At 38.5% G+C, this 17,194-nt stretch overlaps 1 protein-coding gene across 1 annotated transcript; it reads left to right on the plus strand.

Annotated features, from left to right (window-relative positions):
* The first annotated feature begins 9,293 nt into the window (after positions 1-9,293).
* On the plus strand, positions 9,294-11,492 carry LOC108665573 (putative heat shock 70 kDa protein 7). The gene has a single exon (XM_047883220.1). The coding sequence runs from the start codon at positions 9,539-9,541 to the stop codon at positions 10,310-10,312; it is 774 nt and encodes a 257-aa protein (XP_047739176.1). The 5' UTR covers positions 9,294-9,538; the 3' UTR covers positions 10,313-11,492.
* The last annotated feature ends 5,702 nt before the right edge of the window (positions 11,493-17,194 follow it).

Genomic DNA, 17,194 nt, shown 5'->3' on the forward strand with positions numbered 1-17,194 from the left:
GAGTGAAGGGTGGTGTGAGGGGAAAATATGGTCAGTTAAGGGGCAGTGTGAGGAGAAATACCGAGAGTGAAGTGTATTGTAAGGGGAAAATACGGAAAATGAAGGGGTAGTAGAGAGAAAAATACGGAGAGTTAAAGGTAGTGTGACTCCCCTTATCAGAATTTTCCTCTCACACATGTGTATTTTTCTCTCACATGAATTTTTTCGCGCATGTATAAAAACTATCCTCTTTATTCATATGCAAGCGTCCCTAGCTTATAAATATAAGTGTGTACGATATGCACCTGCGTACATAGGGATGACGACTCAAAATCTTTATTCTAGGGTCGCAGAACATAGGGGCAGGAGTTGCAGAACTGGTCACTCACTATCGCGACCCCCTCATTCGGCTGTGCGTGCTCACGTCGAGCAGTGCGATGTTCCAATTTCTGATAGTGACTTAAAGGTTTTAGCTTTATTCCGGTGTTTCTGATTAGCTCATTTTAGAATCATTGTATATATTAATTAGAGGCCTAGTTTAAATTCAGTTTTTAGCTCGTACCCACTTCAAATTGTAAAAAGATACCTTCTGCCGTTTAGTTTATTTGTTATCTTGACTGTTCTAATTACTGATTTACTTGTGTTCTACAGTTCTTGAAGTGCCGGTGGAGCTGGACTCCGAAAAACTTTCTATAAAGATATTATGAATTTCTATGGAATTTATTTGCTTTTAAGTTTCTACTGAATATTCGATTCAAGCAAAAGAGTGTCATAATAACTTGAGCCTCTTGCAGGCTTGTAACTTTATAGTCCATATGCCACACCATAAAAATAGCACCAAATATCGAAATAATGTAGCAATAAATTGTATCTAGAGTTCTCAAGAAATATTCTTGTGTAAAATGACCAGCACACTTATTGATTATAATAAACATTAGTTAAATAGTTTCTACGCTTTTCTGAGAATGATGGAGCAAAAGCTCCCTGATAGACTGGTAGGTTGAAATGTTCGTGAGCTGAAACATTCCGGTCACCGACTGTTATAATTTAGTCAATGTTCAAATATTCTAAATTTAGCCTAAGCATCATTTACGCAACGTTCGTGTTTTATATGAGACTGAGTGCAATATTTAGTGATTATATTATTGAACACTATAGAGCCTCGTTACTTATGAAAAATAAGGTACTTGCACAATGCATTAAACGCAGGCAGTAGAAGGAACCATCAGGACAACTGATCCACGATACTCCAATACAGCGATGGTTCCAAGTGCACCGAGAAGATATTTAGTTCTCATTGAGGACGATTTAGAGTCAATGTAATCGTACATCGTTCAGGGATCTTGACAACCATCACCGCATCTCACATGGTATTGCATGGAATGATAAAACAATTCAAGTAAACTAACTGATGGCAGAAATAAAACTCGCTGGCCATATAATCCGCAAAGTAATAATTATAAATACGGAACGTTCTTATGACATGGACATTTTCAGGAACAAAATCTTACATTTCTCGACTGAATATTCATATGAAGAACTATATTTACCAACACTCATAAGCTGGACAATATAAACTGCCACTAAGGTCGTAAAAGCACATAGTCATTCAACACAAAACCAAGTCAAGTAATAGAGAACATAGAATGTGCATTACAGTATAGGTATTTGTAAATAAAACAACTCAGACGTCAGAAGATGATATATAATAAATCTAAATCTCAACCGATTATTTGTTTAGATATTTCATGACAAAAAGAATTCGTGATATTGTTCATTGAAATCACAAACACAAGACAATAACAGAAAAACTACAGCTGGGAAGGCAGGAGCTACAGCGGTATAATTGCTGAGGTGCCCAATAATACCCAAACCCTGAGACCGTCGCAATTTTTAACCATCTTGGAGCGGCTCTCGATGAAAACTGCTTTTTATAAACACTTCTGCTGCTGTGTTATGGTTATTGTTTCTTAACATTGTTACGTTTGTAGTTTCTTAGCGTTGTTATTGTTGTACTTTCTCAACATTGTTATGGTTGTAGTTTCTTAGCATTGTTATGGTTGTAGTTTCTTAACATTGTTATGGTTGTAGTTTCTTAGCATTGTTATGGTTGTAGTTTCTCAACATTGTTACGTTTGTAGTTACTTAGCATTGTTATGGTTGTAGTTTCTTAACATAGTTATGGTTGTAGTTTCTCAACATTGTTATGGTTTAAGTTTTTTTACATTGGTTGTAGTTTCTTAGCATTGTTATGGTTGTAGTTTCTCAACATTGTTACGTTTGTAGTTACTTAGCATTGTTATGGTTGTAGTTTCTTAACATAGTTATGGTTGTAGTTTCTCAACATTGTTATGGTTTAAGTTTTTTTACATTGTTTTGGTTGTAGTTTCTTAACATTGTTTTGGTTGAAGTTTCTCAACATTGTTATGGTTGTAGTTTTTTAACATTGTTACGTTTGTAGTTTCTTAGCATTGTTTTGGTTGAAGTTTCTTAACATTGTGATGGTTGTAGTTTCTTAACATTGTTTTAGTTGTAGTTTCTTAACATTGTTATGGTTGTAGTTTCTTAACATTGTTATGGTTGTAGCTTCATAAAATTATTATTGTTGTAGTTTCTTAACATTGTCATGGTTGTAGTTTCTTAACATTGTTTGGTTGAAGTTTATTAACATTGTTATGGTTGTAGTTTCATAACATTGTTATGGTTGTAGTTTCATAACATTGTTATGATTGTTGTTTCTAAACCTTGTTTTGCTTGTAGTTTTTCAACCTTGTTATGGTTGAAGTTTCTCAACATTGTTATGGTTGGAGTTTCTCAACATTGTTATGGTTGAAGTTTCCCAACATTGTTGTGGTTGTAGTTTCTCAACATTGTTATGGTTGAAGTTTCTCAACATTGTTGTGGTAGTAGTTTCTTAACATTGTAATGGTTGAAGTTTCTCAGCATTGTTACGGTTGAAGTTTCTCAACATTGTTATGGTTATAGTTTCTCAACATTGTTATGGTTGAAGTTTCTTAACATTGTTATGGTTGAAGTTTCTCAGCATTGTTATGGTTGTAGTTTCTCAACATTGTTATGGTTGAAGTTTCTCAACATTGTTATGGTTGTAGTTTCTTAACATTATTATGGTTGAAGTTTCTCAACATTGTTATGGTTGAAGTTTCTCAACATTGTTATGGTTGTAGTTTCTCAAAATTGTTATGGTTGTAGTTTCTCAACATTGCTATGGTTGAAGCTTCTAAACATTGTTATGGTTGTGGTTTCTCAACATTGTTATGGTTGAAGTTTCTCAACATGGTTATGGTTGTAGTTTCTCAACATTGTTATGGTTGAAGTTTCTCAACATTGTTACGGTTGAGGTTTCTCAACATTGTTATGTTTGTAGTTTCTCAACATTGTTATGGTTGAAGTCTCTTAACATTGTTATGGTTGAAGTTTCTCAAAATTATTATGGGTGTAATTTCTCAACATTGTTATGGTTGAAGTTTCTCAACATTGTTATGGTTGTAGTTTCTTAACATTGTTATGGTTGAAGTTTCTCAACATTGTTATGGTTGAAGTTTCTCAACATTGTTATGGTTGTAGTTTCTCAACATTGTTATGGTTGAAGTTTCTCAACATTGTTATGGTTGATGTTTCTCAACATTGTCATGGTTGTAGTTTCTCAACATTGTTATGGTTGTAGTTTCTCAACATTGTTATGGTTGAAGTTTCTCAACGTTGTTATGGTTGAAGTTTCTAGTCTGTCTGACGCAGAAATGGGCTTGCAACAAAGAAATTTTCATATTCGACGCATAAATATTTTTCCGTCACTGCAGTTGAATCCTAAAAATCGTAGTTCTGACCTCAAACCAGCATTATGCGGCTTTTATTTACGATCAGCAAGTAACGTATAATTCACTGAAGGCGGGCGGCTTATGTGTCATTTACAGTAATTCAGATCGTAAATTTAGTAAACTTGATGTAATTTTTGATTCCTAGAGGCCTTAAGCGTAAATGTGTGCACTGCAAATGGTTTTAACTAACTTGAATTTAAAATTTTCTAATCAATTATAAATGGGGCCGTTTTCGGCTTTTTCTGTGAGCTAAATTGACCTTTTCCTCTTGGCCTCATTTGGCAACCCTGGCTCGTACGATAGCTTTTATCAGTGTCCGTTTGATGACTGAGGATTGAGGTAGTGATTCAGTCAGCTGATGCAGCTATCGCCTACCCACTACTACCAAACATCAATTCTACCAGTAAACGTAAGAAAACTTTTTAGTTAGATTCTATATAGGAAGTATTGATTATAACTTAGCTAGAATTTCTGACGGTAGTGCAGTTACCCACGTGTCTGACGAATCGTTTTCATTCTATATACAGAGGGCGAGACCGTGAGTGTTTGTATCAGGCATATCATCGTTGCTGCTTGTGGTGATGATGATGGACGTTGTCCGAAGATTTTTCAGTAATTTGCACCAACTCCGGATCTGACCTACGGATTTCTCTGGGATGAAAATCGCAAATGCAGGAATAAATAAACAAAATCCATAAGAAAGTTGATAACCGACGAATGCTTACCACAACACCAAAACAAGTCACTTGCATTGATGATCATACGGCAGCCTAGCACCTGATGGTCATGCCCCGCTAGATGAATCCATTGTTTTAAAGTTTCGAGAATGTAGGAGATGAAAAACATTGTTAATGAATCATTTTTGTTTCTGATGGTTTAACCCTTATTGTCGGATTTAAGCAAAGGTATTTGAATGAATTTTTATCACAGGCGACGTTTTAGGTTCATTTATACTGAACACCAACTTCTACAGAACAACCAACTGTACACCAATTACCTCTGGACTGAATGAATTGTATTTATTCGTCAGACACGGACTACTACGAGCGATCCTATTTGCTCTCAACTATTGAAAAATACCGAGGTTCTGTTTCTCACCTGCGGTAAAACTAGTCGTGTTTTTTCAACGCTCTATTTCCTGATTTGACTTCCATCTGAACCGTATGATATTAATGCAAATTAATATTCACAGGAAGATGTCGGGCGAGGGCTGGACATGGACGCAGGCAAGTGCTGTGTTGCCAGCGTGCGCGCTGAAGCGGTGACGGTGTTGCCAAACGCTCACGGCGACAAGACAACTCCGAGTTTTGTTGCCTTCACCGACTCCCGCAGCCTCGTGGGCAGCGATGCCAGGGACCAGGCGACGCTCAACCCAACCAACACCGTCTATGGCGTCAAGACCGTCCTTGGTAGGAGCTTCGACACGACTCTGAAAATATGACGTTTTATTTCAATGGAGATAACCAAGATCCACTGTAAATGAATGAAAACCAATTTTGTCGGATTTCCTTCCTGAATTTTTTACAGATAAGAACGGCTCTCTTGCCTTTGAAGTCGAGTACTGAAATAAAATTGTAAGGCTACGCGCGGAGGAAATAACGGCTTCGCTCATCGCCAAGATTAAGTCGGTAGCAGAAGATAATTTGAGCAGCGAGGTCACAAACGCTGTCATCTCCGTGACGTGAATTTCAACAACGCACCGCGACAAGCCACTTTAGATACGGCATGCATTGTATTGGCCTTAAGAATGTCACGCTGATCAACTCGACTACCGGTGCCGCCATCGCTTATTGGGACCAGAACCCCGGAGAAAAAATTGTGTAGCTGTCGTCGATTTCGGTGCAAGCTCTCTCGGCTCTGCAATAGTTTCCCTGAATAATGGAGCAATAAAAGTACAGAAAGCAGTCGGTGGCTCAACAATTAGCGGAAACTTAATATATATGTGCATGATGAAAGCCGTCATCAAATCTTTGAAGACGAGCACCAGTAAACCTTCAAAAAGCCTGAAAGATCTCTGCTGAGGTTGAGGACCGCCACAGAGAAGTTGAAACACAACTTATCACTTCTGACTCCTTCCGTGATGCAGGTAGAGTCGATATCTCATGCACGTTATCGATTTCACGAATATCATTACCAGGAAAGAAATGGAGTATGCGTGCAGGAGCCAATATACAATCCTAGAGTGTGCGTTGTGTAGATTGACCCAGTAGAGCATTGGACTAAACTGCGAATACTTGTATTGGTAAGATGCTCAAGGCGTATTTTTGCTGTTGAATCGCTAATTGCCAAAACATTAGGAAAGTCTCTCGATCACTCGCTTAGCAAAAATGAGGCAGTTTTCTGCGGCGCTGCCCTCCGAGCGGCCAAGTTGTGCTGCTCATTGACTCGTAAGACGGAGGAGATGTTGTCCAGCTGGGGCCGTATTATCAAAACTTCGTAAGTACGCAAAATCGACTTACGAGTGGCGTTGCTATGACAACGTAATACTAGCGGTGGTATAATAAAAACATTAGCGCGGGAAAAATTGGCGCTGGAAAAAAATTTAGGCTTTTAGCTAAGACTAGCGTACGAAAGTTTTGATAATGCCAAAATTAGGGTGTATTTACGTACCACAGAACTTTTTTGTCGTAAGTACAAAAAGTTACGAATCTTTGATAATCCGGCCCCTGGAGCATTTGGTTCGCTTTAGTTTCGGAAAAGCGAATACTTGTCAAGTCTGAAATCCCTATACCAGATGAATTGAAATCAGAGCAGTCAAAGTAGACGTGGAAGTATCTAGATAGTACTGGGATGAACATGTTTGAGGATGTACCAGTGCTGGTCGGATAAGGGTTTGAAATCTTCGTAATTACAACAATATACGAGTAAAATCGCTCCAGCCTCAGCGATTTTGCTCGTATTGTTGTAACTAAGAAGATTTCAAACCCTTATCCGATCAGTACTGGTACATCCTCAAACATGTTCATCCCAGTACGAACGCCGACAGTGGAATTTTTCAAATTGAACTGATTTCAAATTGAGTAACACGATTTATAAACTCGAAGGCTATCACTCGATGCAATCGGGATATATGCTTGCTTGAGTCTTCATAATAATTCTAGGGAAGATGAAGCAAGACTGAAAGACAATGAAAATGCAATGAACGAACTGGAAAATTATTGCATTGACCGTAAGGTCAATGCTGCTGCCTTCAAGTTATCTGAAGAAATACTAATTTGGCATGACAATACAGCGGAGGCAACTAAACAAGATTGCAATGCGAAAAAATTAGAATTGGAAGAACACCACCACCGCAAACTGACCGAAAAGAAAGTCGGCAGTCATGCCGCTGCTTCCAATAACGGCGCGGAACCTCTACCATCAATGGCTGTCACATGACCTCAGCCTGTTGGAAATTTCCGAATGTCTGAGGCAGGAAATTTTTTAGAGTTCTTTTTCTCCATACCTATTGCTGGGAATGGGTTTGTTAAGAGCGTTGTTGACTGTTAGACTTAGTGGTGTTAACATCCAGTTAATTGTTGCTCCGGCAGCATTGTATGCAAAGCCATCCATACCTAATTTCTGTTTAGTTTCAGTGAACTCACTTTGGTGTTTGTTTTACATATTTGTGTAGAAAATAATGTTCGCGCTTTTTTAAATTAGAAGGTCGGCTCATGTAGCCAATATTTCCCAGCATTACAACAACCTGAACATCGAGTTGCATAACAAACCATAGGTAGATTAACTAGGAATCGCTCCAACCTCTGAGAATAATTTTAGGAATGTAATTCTCCGATCCTCCAGTGAATTAGCATAACTACTTTATTTTTGGTTATAAACCTTTAGTTTACGTTTTAAAATTCAACGAATAGAAATAGAACGCTGGTAGCAAAGAAGTAAGGCTTCGCAAGTGTTGGTACCCTTGTTCTTCCTAACACTTATGTAATTTAGCGCGCGACATTTTTTCCTGGCCCAGCAGAAGCGGAATAAATAGTCTTCACAGGTTAAATGAAAGTCTATTATCAAATTAAATCGGAAGTAGTTCGATATGTTGAAGAAATGTTTATATACCTGCAAAACCACGAACGTTCAACGTTGTAAGGGCAAATGCTTATCCTAAATCTTATAGACGAAGGCAAAATGATAACCTGGGCCTATACTTTCAAAAAAGGTTAAGAGATCGTAAGTTCATCAGCCAATCATTGACGGCCTTGCATGCAAAATTCACCAATTATAGACAAGAAAATAGAACGTAAGTACTTACGTTCACTAAGCCAGTTTTGAAAGTATGGCCCCTGGGCTTGCTGTTACGTGCAGTTCTATAGAAGGTGCGTTACAGCGGAGCTGGTACTATTCATTTGAGCGCTCAGGTTTGTAATGAAATTTCGCCCCCATATTTTTGGAAGTCATCTTCTAAGATTCCTGCATCACGGATGCATAGAAAGATTTCAGACCATGAGGGCTCGACGTATTAATATTTGATGTGTACCCGTGAATTTGGGAATGGCTCGCTTCAGTAATGCATGGATAAGTGTTTTCATGAAATATTTATAATGTTGGGCGAAGAGATTCACCTTAATCGAAAATTGGGTTCCTAAAATTGGTTAGCTGGCAATACGGTAACAATCTTAAATCAGTATATACCACTAAATAGTGGTTTTAAAGCTTGCAACAAAGAGAAGTCAAATCAATTAAGGTAAGCAAGTGCATCGTGCAATCGCAGATAATGCTTTTCATTGTTTTTCCTTGGATAGTAACTATACATAATAAAGGAATTCTTTTGGAGATTTACTTAGTTATTTGAAGCCTGGTGGTAGGCAGGATTATGTTGAGCAATTGAAATGCGTGTTATTTGTTGTCACTGACATTTCTGCATGGCGCGAGGCACTAACAGATTTACATTAGATATCCATGCGGCATTATATGGCTTCCAGACTTGAAAGTTTTCCGTATAGGATTTTTAAATTTCATAGGTATAGATTAGAATGAGTATAGGTATCTTGGATTTTATGAGTTTTTAGATTTAATGAAACGTGCATAAATTTGAACAATTCATTAACTTGCAAATTACTTGTGTAATGTATATAGTATAATGTATATAGTCGCAATTTCAGCGCTAATTAGGACATAGGCCTGCCGCCGATAATCAATAATTGATAACGCCGAACATTCACAGCTTGTTGCGGTCTCGAACTCTAGACTCGTTGCTTCAATTTTTGCTGTGCTTAAACGCCCGGCCTCCCCGCCGATTCTGACCAGAAACTGGCGTTCAGAGCTGGGATAGAACCCGCTTCTCACTGCTCCAATCCTGGTACACGGAACTGTAACCACTGGGCCACCCTACCCTACTTATAGGAAAATCTCTAATCAATACTACTTACAGGCAAACCAATACGTGAACTATACTACTTATATAGGCAAACCTATAATCCTACTTATAGGCAAACCTGTGATCCTACTTATAGGCAAATCCGGGGAAAACTTCCAATGATGTTGCCAAAAGCAGTTGATATCGCAATTATTATGCAATTATAATTGCAAGAGTTACAAACTAGTGCAGTTATTTCATGCTCTAACATGTTACTCAGTTCCACAGAAATTAAAGTGCTCCAATCAGAATGACAAGACTCTCGATGTAACTTCGAGACAACTTGTTTTAGAAGAAAAATTATAGACATTAATCCAGCAAACTAGAACAGAGGTGAGCTAATACACTTTTATACAGTAACTTTGACGCCTTCAAGATGGCTACGAATAAAGACTACGCAATCGGCATCGACTTGGGCACGAGTAACTCGTGCGTGGGAGTCGTCAGGAACGGGCGCGTGGAGATCATCGCCGACGAGCGAGGTAGTCGCCTCACGCCGTCGTTTGTTGCGTTCACTGAAGATGAACGACTTATTGGCGAGTCGGCCAAGCTTCAGCGCACTGAAAATCCTGCCAACACAGTATACGAAGTGAAGAGACTCATCGGTCGTAAGTTCAGCGATGAAGCAGTGCAGAATAAACTCCCTCACTGGCCATACCGCGTCGTCAACGCCAGCGGCAACCCCAAAATCTGCGTTCAATATCTCGAAGAGGAAAAATTTTTCACCCCAGAAGAGATTTCAGCGATGGTGCTGTCCAAAATGAAAGAAATCGCCCAAATATTCCTTGGATGTGAAGTTAGGAAGGCGGTCATTACTGTACCTGCGTACTTTACGGACTCTCAAAGACAGGCTACAATTGATGCTGGTACCATTGCGGGTCTTGAGGTACTGAAAATCCTCAATGAACCTACCGCTGCCGCCATTGCCTACGGGGAAGACACGATCGTCGCCTATGAGACAAACATTCTGGTCTTCGACTTCGGCGGCGGGACTTTTGATGTAGCGGTTCTGAAAATGAAGAAAGAAAACTACGAAGTCAAATCTGTTGAGGGGAATAGCCAGCTTGGAGGAGGGGACATAGACTGTCGCGTTGGTAAATTTTTGATAAATTCAAGGAGAGAACAGGGCTGGATGTATCTAATGAAATGAAAGTTCAAGCAAAAATTGTCAAAGCTGCCGAACAGACAAAGATCAATTTGTCAGTTCGGAAGCAGGACAAAGTTCAAATAGAGAGCTTGAGTAATGGGCAAGATTTCATCTTTGTTTTGACCCGAATCAGGTTTGAATTACTTTGCGAAGATATTTTTACAGAAACTATGCAGTGTGTGGACAGAGCGATTACCAATGCGGGGCTTACAACAAACGAAATTCACGAAGTAGTCATAGTCGGCGGTTCCAGTTGGATTCCCAAGCTCAGAAAAATGCTAGAAGAAAAATTTCCAAACAAGGAAATCAAAAGGACGATCAACCCTGCGGAAGCTGTTGCTTATGGCGCAGCTGTCCAGGCAGCCATGCTCAACAACGACCGAAGTGTTAAACACATTCAGCTGACAGATGTGACCCCGCTGTCCCTTGGCAAGGCTATTATTGGTGATAAAATGAGCATCATTATCAAACGAAACTCTAAGATACCGGTCGAATGCACTAGGAATTACACTACTGTCGAAGATTATCAAAAATTCGTATTAATCAAAGTTTACGAAGGCGAAAGTGCAGTTGCCTCGAGGAACAATTTATTGGGGGAGTTCAGGGTTGAAGGGATCGAAGTGGCCCTGGCTGGGGTACCCTCAATCGATGTAACTTTTTCCCTAGACAAAAACGGGATATTGAGTGCTACTGGCGTGGACCGGAAGACTGGAGCCCGAGGTCAAGTTACCATCTCCATTAATAAAGGACGTCTCAAAAAGGAGGACATTAAGAGAATGATTGTAGAAATGAAGGACATGGAAAAGCTAGAGATTCATAGCCATGCTTAGATGAATGATTTTGCTTAAGTGGTATCGTCGATCGCATAAAAGAAGTCTTCTAGAAAAGCTCAAAAAAGAAAGTCCCAAGAGTTTACGATGTATTAATAAGGCTGTGCAACGAGTCGAGGCTTGGTCGGAGTATCACGACTATGCAACCAATGCGGTTGCATCGAGACTTTCTCTGAACTCCTGGCTGACTTTACCATCTAATTACTTTTTTTGCAACTTTACAGCAGCACATGAAATGCTAAAGCAGTCCGGCTGGTGAATTTATCGCTTGGAACCCTTCTATTTTGCTGTTTTCTTTAAGCATTATGCAGTAATTCAATTGTAACTAGTTATAATAAAGTTGCCTTCCCATCCTAAATTGTTTCGTGCCATCTTTTGTCCGATTACTGCTTGTTACGAGATGACATCAGTGTTATTTGTTTTCCGTTTCTATGCTAGATTAGTCCAATAGCGGTTTGTTTCGCGATAGCCGTGCTTAGTCCAAGATTCTTAAAAATCTGCCCAATTTTTGTAAGGCATTATTCGTAAATAGAATTTTAAATCGGCACGATAAATTATGACTAGCATTCCGGTTAAGGAGGTACGTCTGCATTCCGGTTAAGCAGGCTCGAGCTTCAGGTTCAGTATGATAATGGTATGTTGACCAGTATGGTTGTAGCCGTGCTATTCGTCCGTCTTTTGGTTACCAGGGGTCGGATAACCAAAACTATACATCTTTTTATACGTACGTACAAAAAAATACGTGTAGCGTAAGTACACCCTGATTTTGGCATTATTAAAACTTTCGTACGCAAGACTCGTCTGTAAAGCTATTATCAAAACCATCTGGCTAACTGACCAATCAGAGGCTTTGGAGGTTGCCGTGTCAGCGGCACCAGCGTAGACTGACTAGGGAGCATGCGGAGAAATGTGTTGGACGTTATCCAAATAGCAATACACTTGTTACGATCATTAATCAAAATTTCTTGTAATCGTGGCGAAAAATTGCACTATTCACATTCAAAATTAGAAGGCTTTGAAAGAGACCTAAACTGTAAAAAATTTTACGAGTTGGAATTGGGACTGTCAGAGAAAGAAATATGTGTACGGAGCTAAAAGAATGGTTGGCTTGTCAAACTCCATATAATTTTGAAATAATGGAATTTTGAATCCATATTTTTGAATTATTATTTTAGTGAATCCATACAACTCTTGGACATGAATATCAACATTTGCTTGTAAATTAAAACGCAAGAGGAGAACAAATTAGCTTCTGGCATAAACTCAATTGAAATTTTTTTCCTTAAAGCACCGTTTAGTACAATCCCTTATCATACCCAAGTCGAATCATAGATTAAATTATATTACAATTCAACTTGTTGATACTAATTTATTAATTTCATATTGCTTCAACACTAAAAATTCATACGTAACTCCGCTTACGACACCTTCGAGCAGGCGTACAGTTACGTATAAATTATTGTACCTAGTCTCCCGCGCAAATGTTTTGATAATACCACAGCTAGAGTTACGTCATCATATCAGCACCTACGCATCACGTGGGCTACCTAGCTGTACATCAAGTGGCTACCTGTACGTAGCAACGTTTTAATAAACCGGCACCATGTTCACGCTGGTGAGTAGAGTGTGCAGCGTTCCCTCCCGGCTTTTTTTAGATCAGCGTTTGCAGTTGCAGTGGCCAATAATTCGTATCGTGAGTTTTTAAAATGCCAAATTTTATTTTCAGCTACCTGTCTTTCATTTCGATTTATTAGGTGCCACCGTGGAACCTTACTCGATTTTTTTCAGAGTGGCGGAAAAGCGTATTGTCCGATAGTTTGGAATGACGTCTTTCTATTTTTATACTGCTGTGAAGTGCTGTGACGGTACTAGGCAGTAACTGACGCAACGCCCGTGGCTTGGATATAATTTATATAATTATATAATTACTAGGCAGTAACTGACGCAACGCCCATGGCTTGGAAATAATTTATGCAATTTTATAATTACTAGGCATGAACTGACGCAACGCCCGTGGCTTGGATATAATTTATATAATTACTAGGCATGAACTGACGCAACGCCCGTGGCTTGGAAATAATTTATGTCTTTCTTCGTGTTGCTTGGAATAACGCTGGCATATTCCTCAATAGCGTTTTGCTCGTTGCTTTTATGATTTTAGGGTTAACTTTCAATTTATTCTTTCGTGCATTTGTTGGTTATTTCTACCTATACTGTACGTACCTGGTTCTCAACTGAATAAGGAAGAAAGAAAGAAGTCTAGTTTTCCTCATTGGTCGAATGCAACAATAACTGACGCTGGATTTTTGAAGGGCGAACAGGCAGCTCAAATCCCGTCAAGGCTCAATGGAGAGGACAAGCGGATGTGTCGAGGCTGACTTCGTCAGTCGTTGACACTCAAGGCCTCGAGGGTCATGTTTTGCATTGATGAGTACATGTAAAATTCACCAAACGTGACCATTTTATTAGTTAAGCAATAGGCTCTTACTATTGTCCGGCTAGTGAATTTATGTAGCATTTATAGTAAGGGTAGTATTTACGTGAGTAGGCCACCTGATGGGCTTCAAAATAAATAATTTGGGGACCGCACACAGAAATAAATGCACTTCAAATTTATTTCTATAAATAATAAAAATTATATATCTCCCAATAACCTGCAAGCCAAACGAGTTCGGGTGCGGTATCTATGCCTCCCTACGTCAGTTAGATGCAATAAAACATTACAGTGCCTCGGCGGGGAAGGCGAAATTTACTTGCCCAGGTGAGAGAACCCATGACAGAACTCATTATAACATTTAGTTGATGATTTTTCCCAATATGTAGTGAGAAAATCTGGGCAATCTGCGCAAGCTGAATTTAAATTTATGTTCAATAAATGCTATAAATTTAATAATTTCTAGCTACCCGAATAAACCTTGAAAGTTGAAACTGTTTCACTATCGCGTACAAATTTAATGAGTAGGCAATATGTGTAGAAGCTCTACCGCAACACGGTGATTGTCAGAAACCATCTCCTATTGAAACATCATCAAAGTATTCGATGGAAGCATGTCTTTGTTGGCCCATTACTGGAATTCAATTTTCCTAAGAAAATGAGTGGACATCAGCACCTACGTCCAATTTCGTCCAAATTTTGGCGGAAGGAAAATTGCGATATTGTTCTAATTTTTTTTTTGTGGCCGGTGGCCCGGGATCCAGTGGCTCTTTGTTACGTGATCGAGGCAGTTCGATTATTGCAATTTACTCGTCTAATATTTTTTTTGTTGAAAATTCAGAAAGAGGGCGCGACGTTTTAATTATGTTGGAAATAGCTTAAGAATAAAAATGGAACCAGTTTCCAATGCTACTTGCAAGTCGTGCACGACGATTACCGTTTCAGCGTTCAACTAATAACGTTGCGGTAGTCACCTGTATAGCAAGAAAATTTAGCGAATGAAAAGCATAAATGTTCATTTAATTTACATTATTCATTAGGCATTGCAGTAAAATCAGTTTGATCCTGAACATGTTGCTGTATGTTGGGAGGATTCCTTGAATCAATCTCTATTTCTATCTTGGAAGAAGTTGGCTCTTTAACTACAGAGGATTGCGACATCGACTTAGCCATTCACCTATAGGCAAAGAATTTAGCGTATACCATTTCCTATTGCAGTATTTTATCCCTAAGAGATAAGCTCCTCAATTATGGAGTCACTAAAAATAAAATTCAGGTCTCAGTTCAACATTGAGCAAAATTTAAGAGCGGCAGTTTCGGCGTAGAAATCAAATTTTGGGAAGGCTCATGTAAAGCAGGCTCATTGCCGTTATTAATTCAAGGAAAAATGACCGTGTTTTGTTCCTCAAAAAAGTGTAGGAGCACTATTATATCATTTGCCTACTGCAGTTTTTTAATTCAAATTAATTAAAACAAAATTATTTTTGTATTCGCGGCATAAACCCAGAGTCATTTGATGTTATTGATTTCGATCAATTTAAATATTTATTGGTACATGAAGTTAGTGTTGGTGCAATAAAGTTGAAAAGTAAAAAGTTGTGCGGTAAAAGTTGAAAAGTAATTTTTCAATGTTACGTGTTGGTCCATTACGGACAGAAGAGACATGAAAATTCTTTCTGTTTCTCAGAAGAGCACGGGCTAGCAAAAAATTGAAACCACTGGCTTTGATGCTGTTTTTTACCCGGTACTCATCTTAGTGGCGGTAGTTCGTTAGGTTTAGCTCGAAATTAGTAATAATCTTCATCTATTTCTGTTATATAGAGGTCAAATGACGGAGGGACGAGGCAAGGGCTCATAAGGAAAATTTACTAATTTTGAATATTTATGATAAAACAATTAAACAAGAAATTGTTGCGTTGGAATAACCAGATATATGATAATAACGGAAGCAGATTTTCAAATTGAATTACTTGAAATCTCGTTGTTTGAAATCAACATACAAAATACCTGCCATCATCGTATGAATTTGGAAACAAATTGTAAAAATACTTTGTATTTTGTCAGCATTATCCGGCTTGTAATACTAGTACCGGTCGTGGGACGTGAATCAGACCAGAGTTCATCATCATTTATATCACTGAATCAAAATTCGGGGACCGCCGAGGCTCCGGTCGAAGAGTCGCAACACTCGACGCAAAGTTGTTCCGGGTCTGCTTAATTGGTCACACGATAGAAATCAGCTTCTGGTTAGAATCTTCTTTCCGTCTTTATTATAGGTGAATAAAATACTCATATATCACAAATTCATTGGTTAATAATCCTTATTTCTTGTTCTTTTCATTCAGTGAAATGAACAATGTTATCGGAAACGCAGTAATTCTAAAAACCAACGTGAAAAATAATGGCAACTATCTAAGATGCTGCAGAGTGTCTTCATAATATATGACTATGTTAGAAATATTAATTTTTTGCTTGGACACATATTAAGCTCCGTTGCTTTTCTCAAATGTAAATAATTAATTTGAATCAATAGAATGGATATAATTGTCATATAAGGTGCGTTTTTTCAGAGTCAGCGCCGTTTTCAAATTCAGCGGGAGCGCTACGACCGCCGTTCCATGCATGTGCATCGTGAAGCTACATCTGTTGGGAAGCCAAGTACGCCATTACGGAATCATCGGCTCGAGTCTACATCTGCTTACATGATTTCAAAAAGCCTCCACCTGTTGAGAATTCCACCGACTGGAAAGTGCATGCGTTTCAAATCAGTTGTCATTCATCGACAAATTAGTGAAGTAAGTGAATGGTGAAAAGAGATGGAATGGTGCGAGATTGGGTAAGGGCCTTGAAAGATGGCCGCGCCGCAAACATTCATGATAAACGTAGTGCTAGACCTTCAATCATTATTGATGATCTGATTTATAAAGTTGACTTCGAAATTAAAAATAAAGAACGATTTCCTTCTTTGCTGAAAAGTTTCCTGCTTTCTTAAGAAGGGCACGTTTTAGCAAGTTCAGAGAAGCAAGCTTCTCTGACGATGGCATACAAAAGCTAGTCCCAAGATACGATAAATGACTCAATATTAATTATGTAGTGAAGTAAAGTACGACCATTCAAGTGATTAAATAAGGTTTTTGGAAAAAAATTTACCTGTTTGTTTTTACTTTGAAAACATGCCTCGTTGAATCGCATCATTTTGCGATATGGCAAACTGATGTCAAATGTATCATTATTAAATAAATTGATGTTTACAAAGCGTATATAATTAATGAAGTTATTAACTGATTTAAATTCGACTCCATGGTTGACATGCACAGAAAGTCATTATGTCTTAACGTTTAAATTCCAGATTGAAACGCTTAATAATAGTGTTAAAATCATTGAATATTAACTAATAGAAAATATGAAAAAATTATAGAAATGCTCAGGTCAGAAATATCATGAATATTGTTGAATGCCGTAAACGTATAATAAGACATTGTAACAGTTGGTAATTATGTAAAATAATTATTTTTAATAGGCATTTCATAGACTACCCATGCATGTTGTTGTTGTTGGTTGCGACCGTCACGCACGCCGGGGGGGAGGCTCTGGTGGGGGGGGGCGGGGGGCTGGAACCGG

Source organism: Hyalella azteca, unplaced genomic scaffold (assembly GCF_000764305.2).
Source record: "Hyalella azteca isolate HAZT.00-mixed unplaced genomic scaffold, Hazt_2.0.2 contig12309, whole genome shotgun sequence".
Classification (NCBI taxonomy): Eukaryota; Metazoa; Arthropoda; class Malacostraca; order Amphipoda; family Hyalellidae; genus Hyalella; species Hyalella azteca.

Bases quoted from the DNA above. Each gene is read 5' to 3' on its own strand.
- LOC108665573 (XM_047883220.1), top strand. From the start codon at position 9,539: ATGGCTACGAATAAAGACTACGCAATCGGCATCGACTTGGGCACGAGT.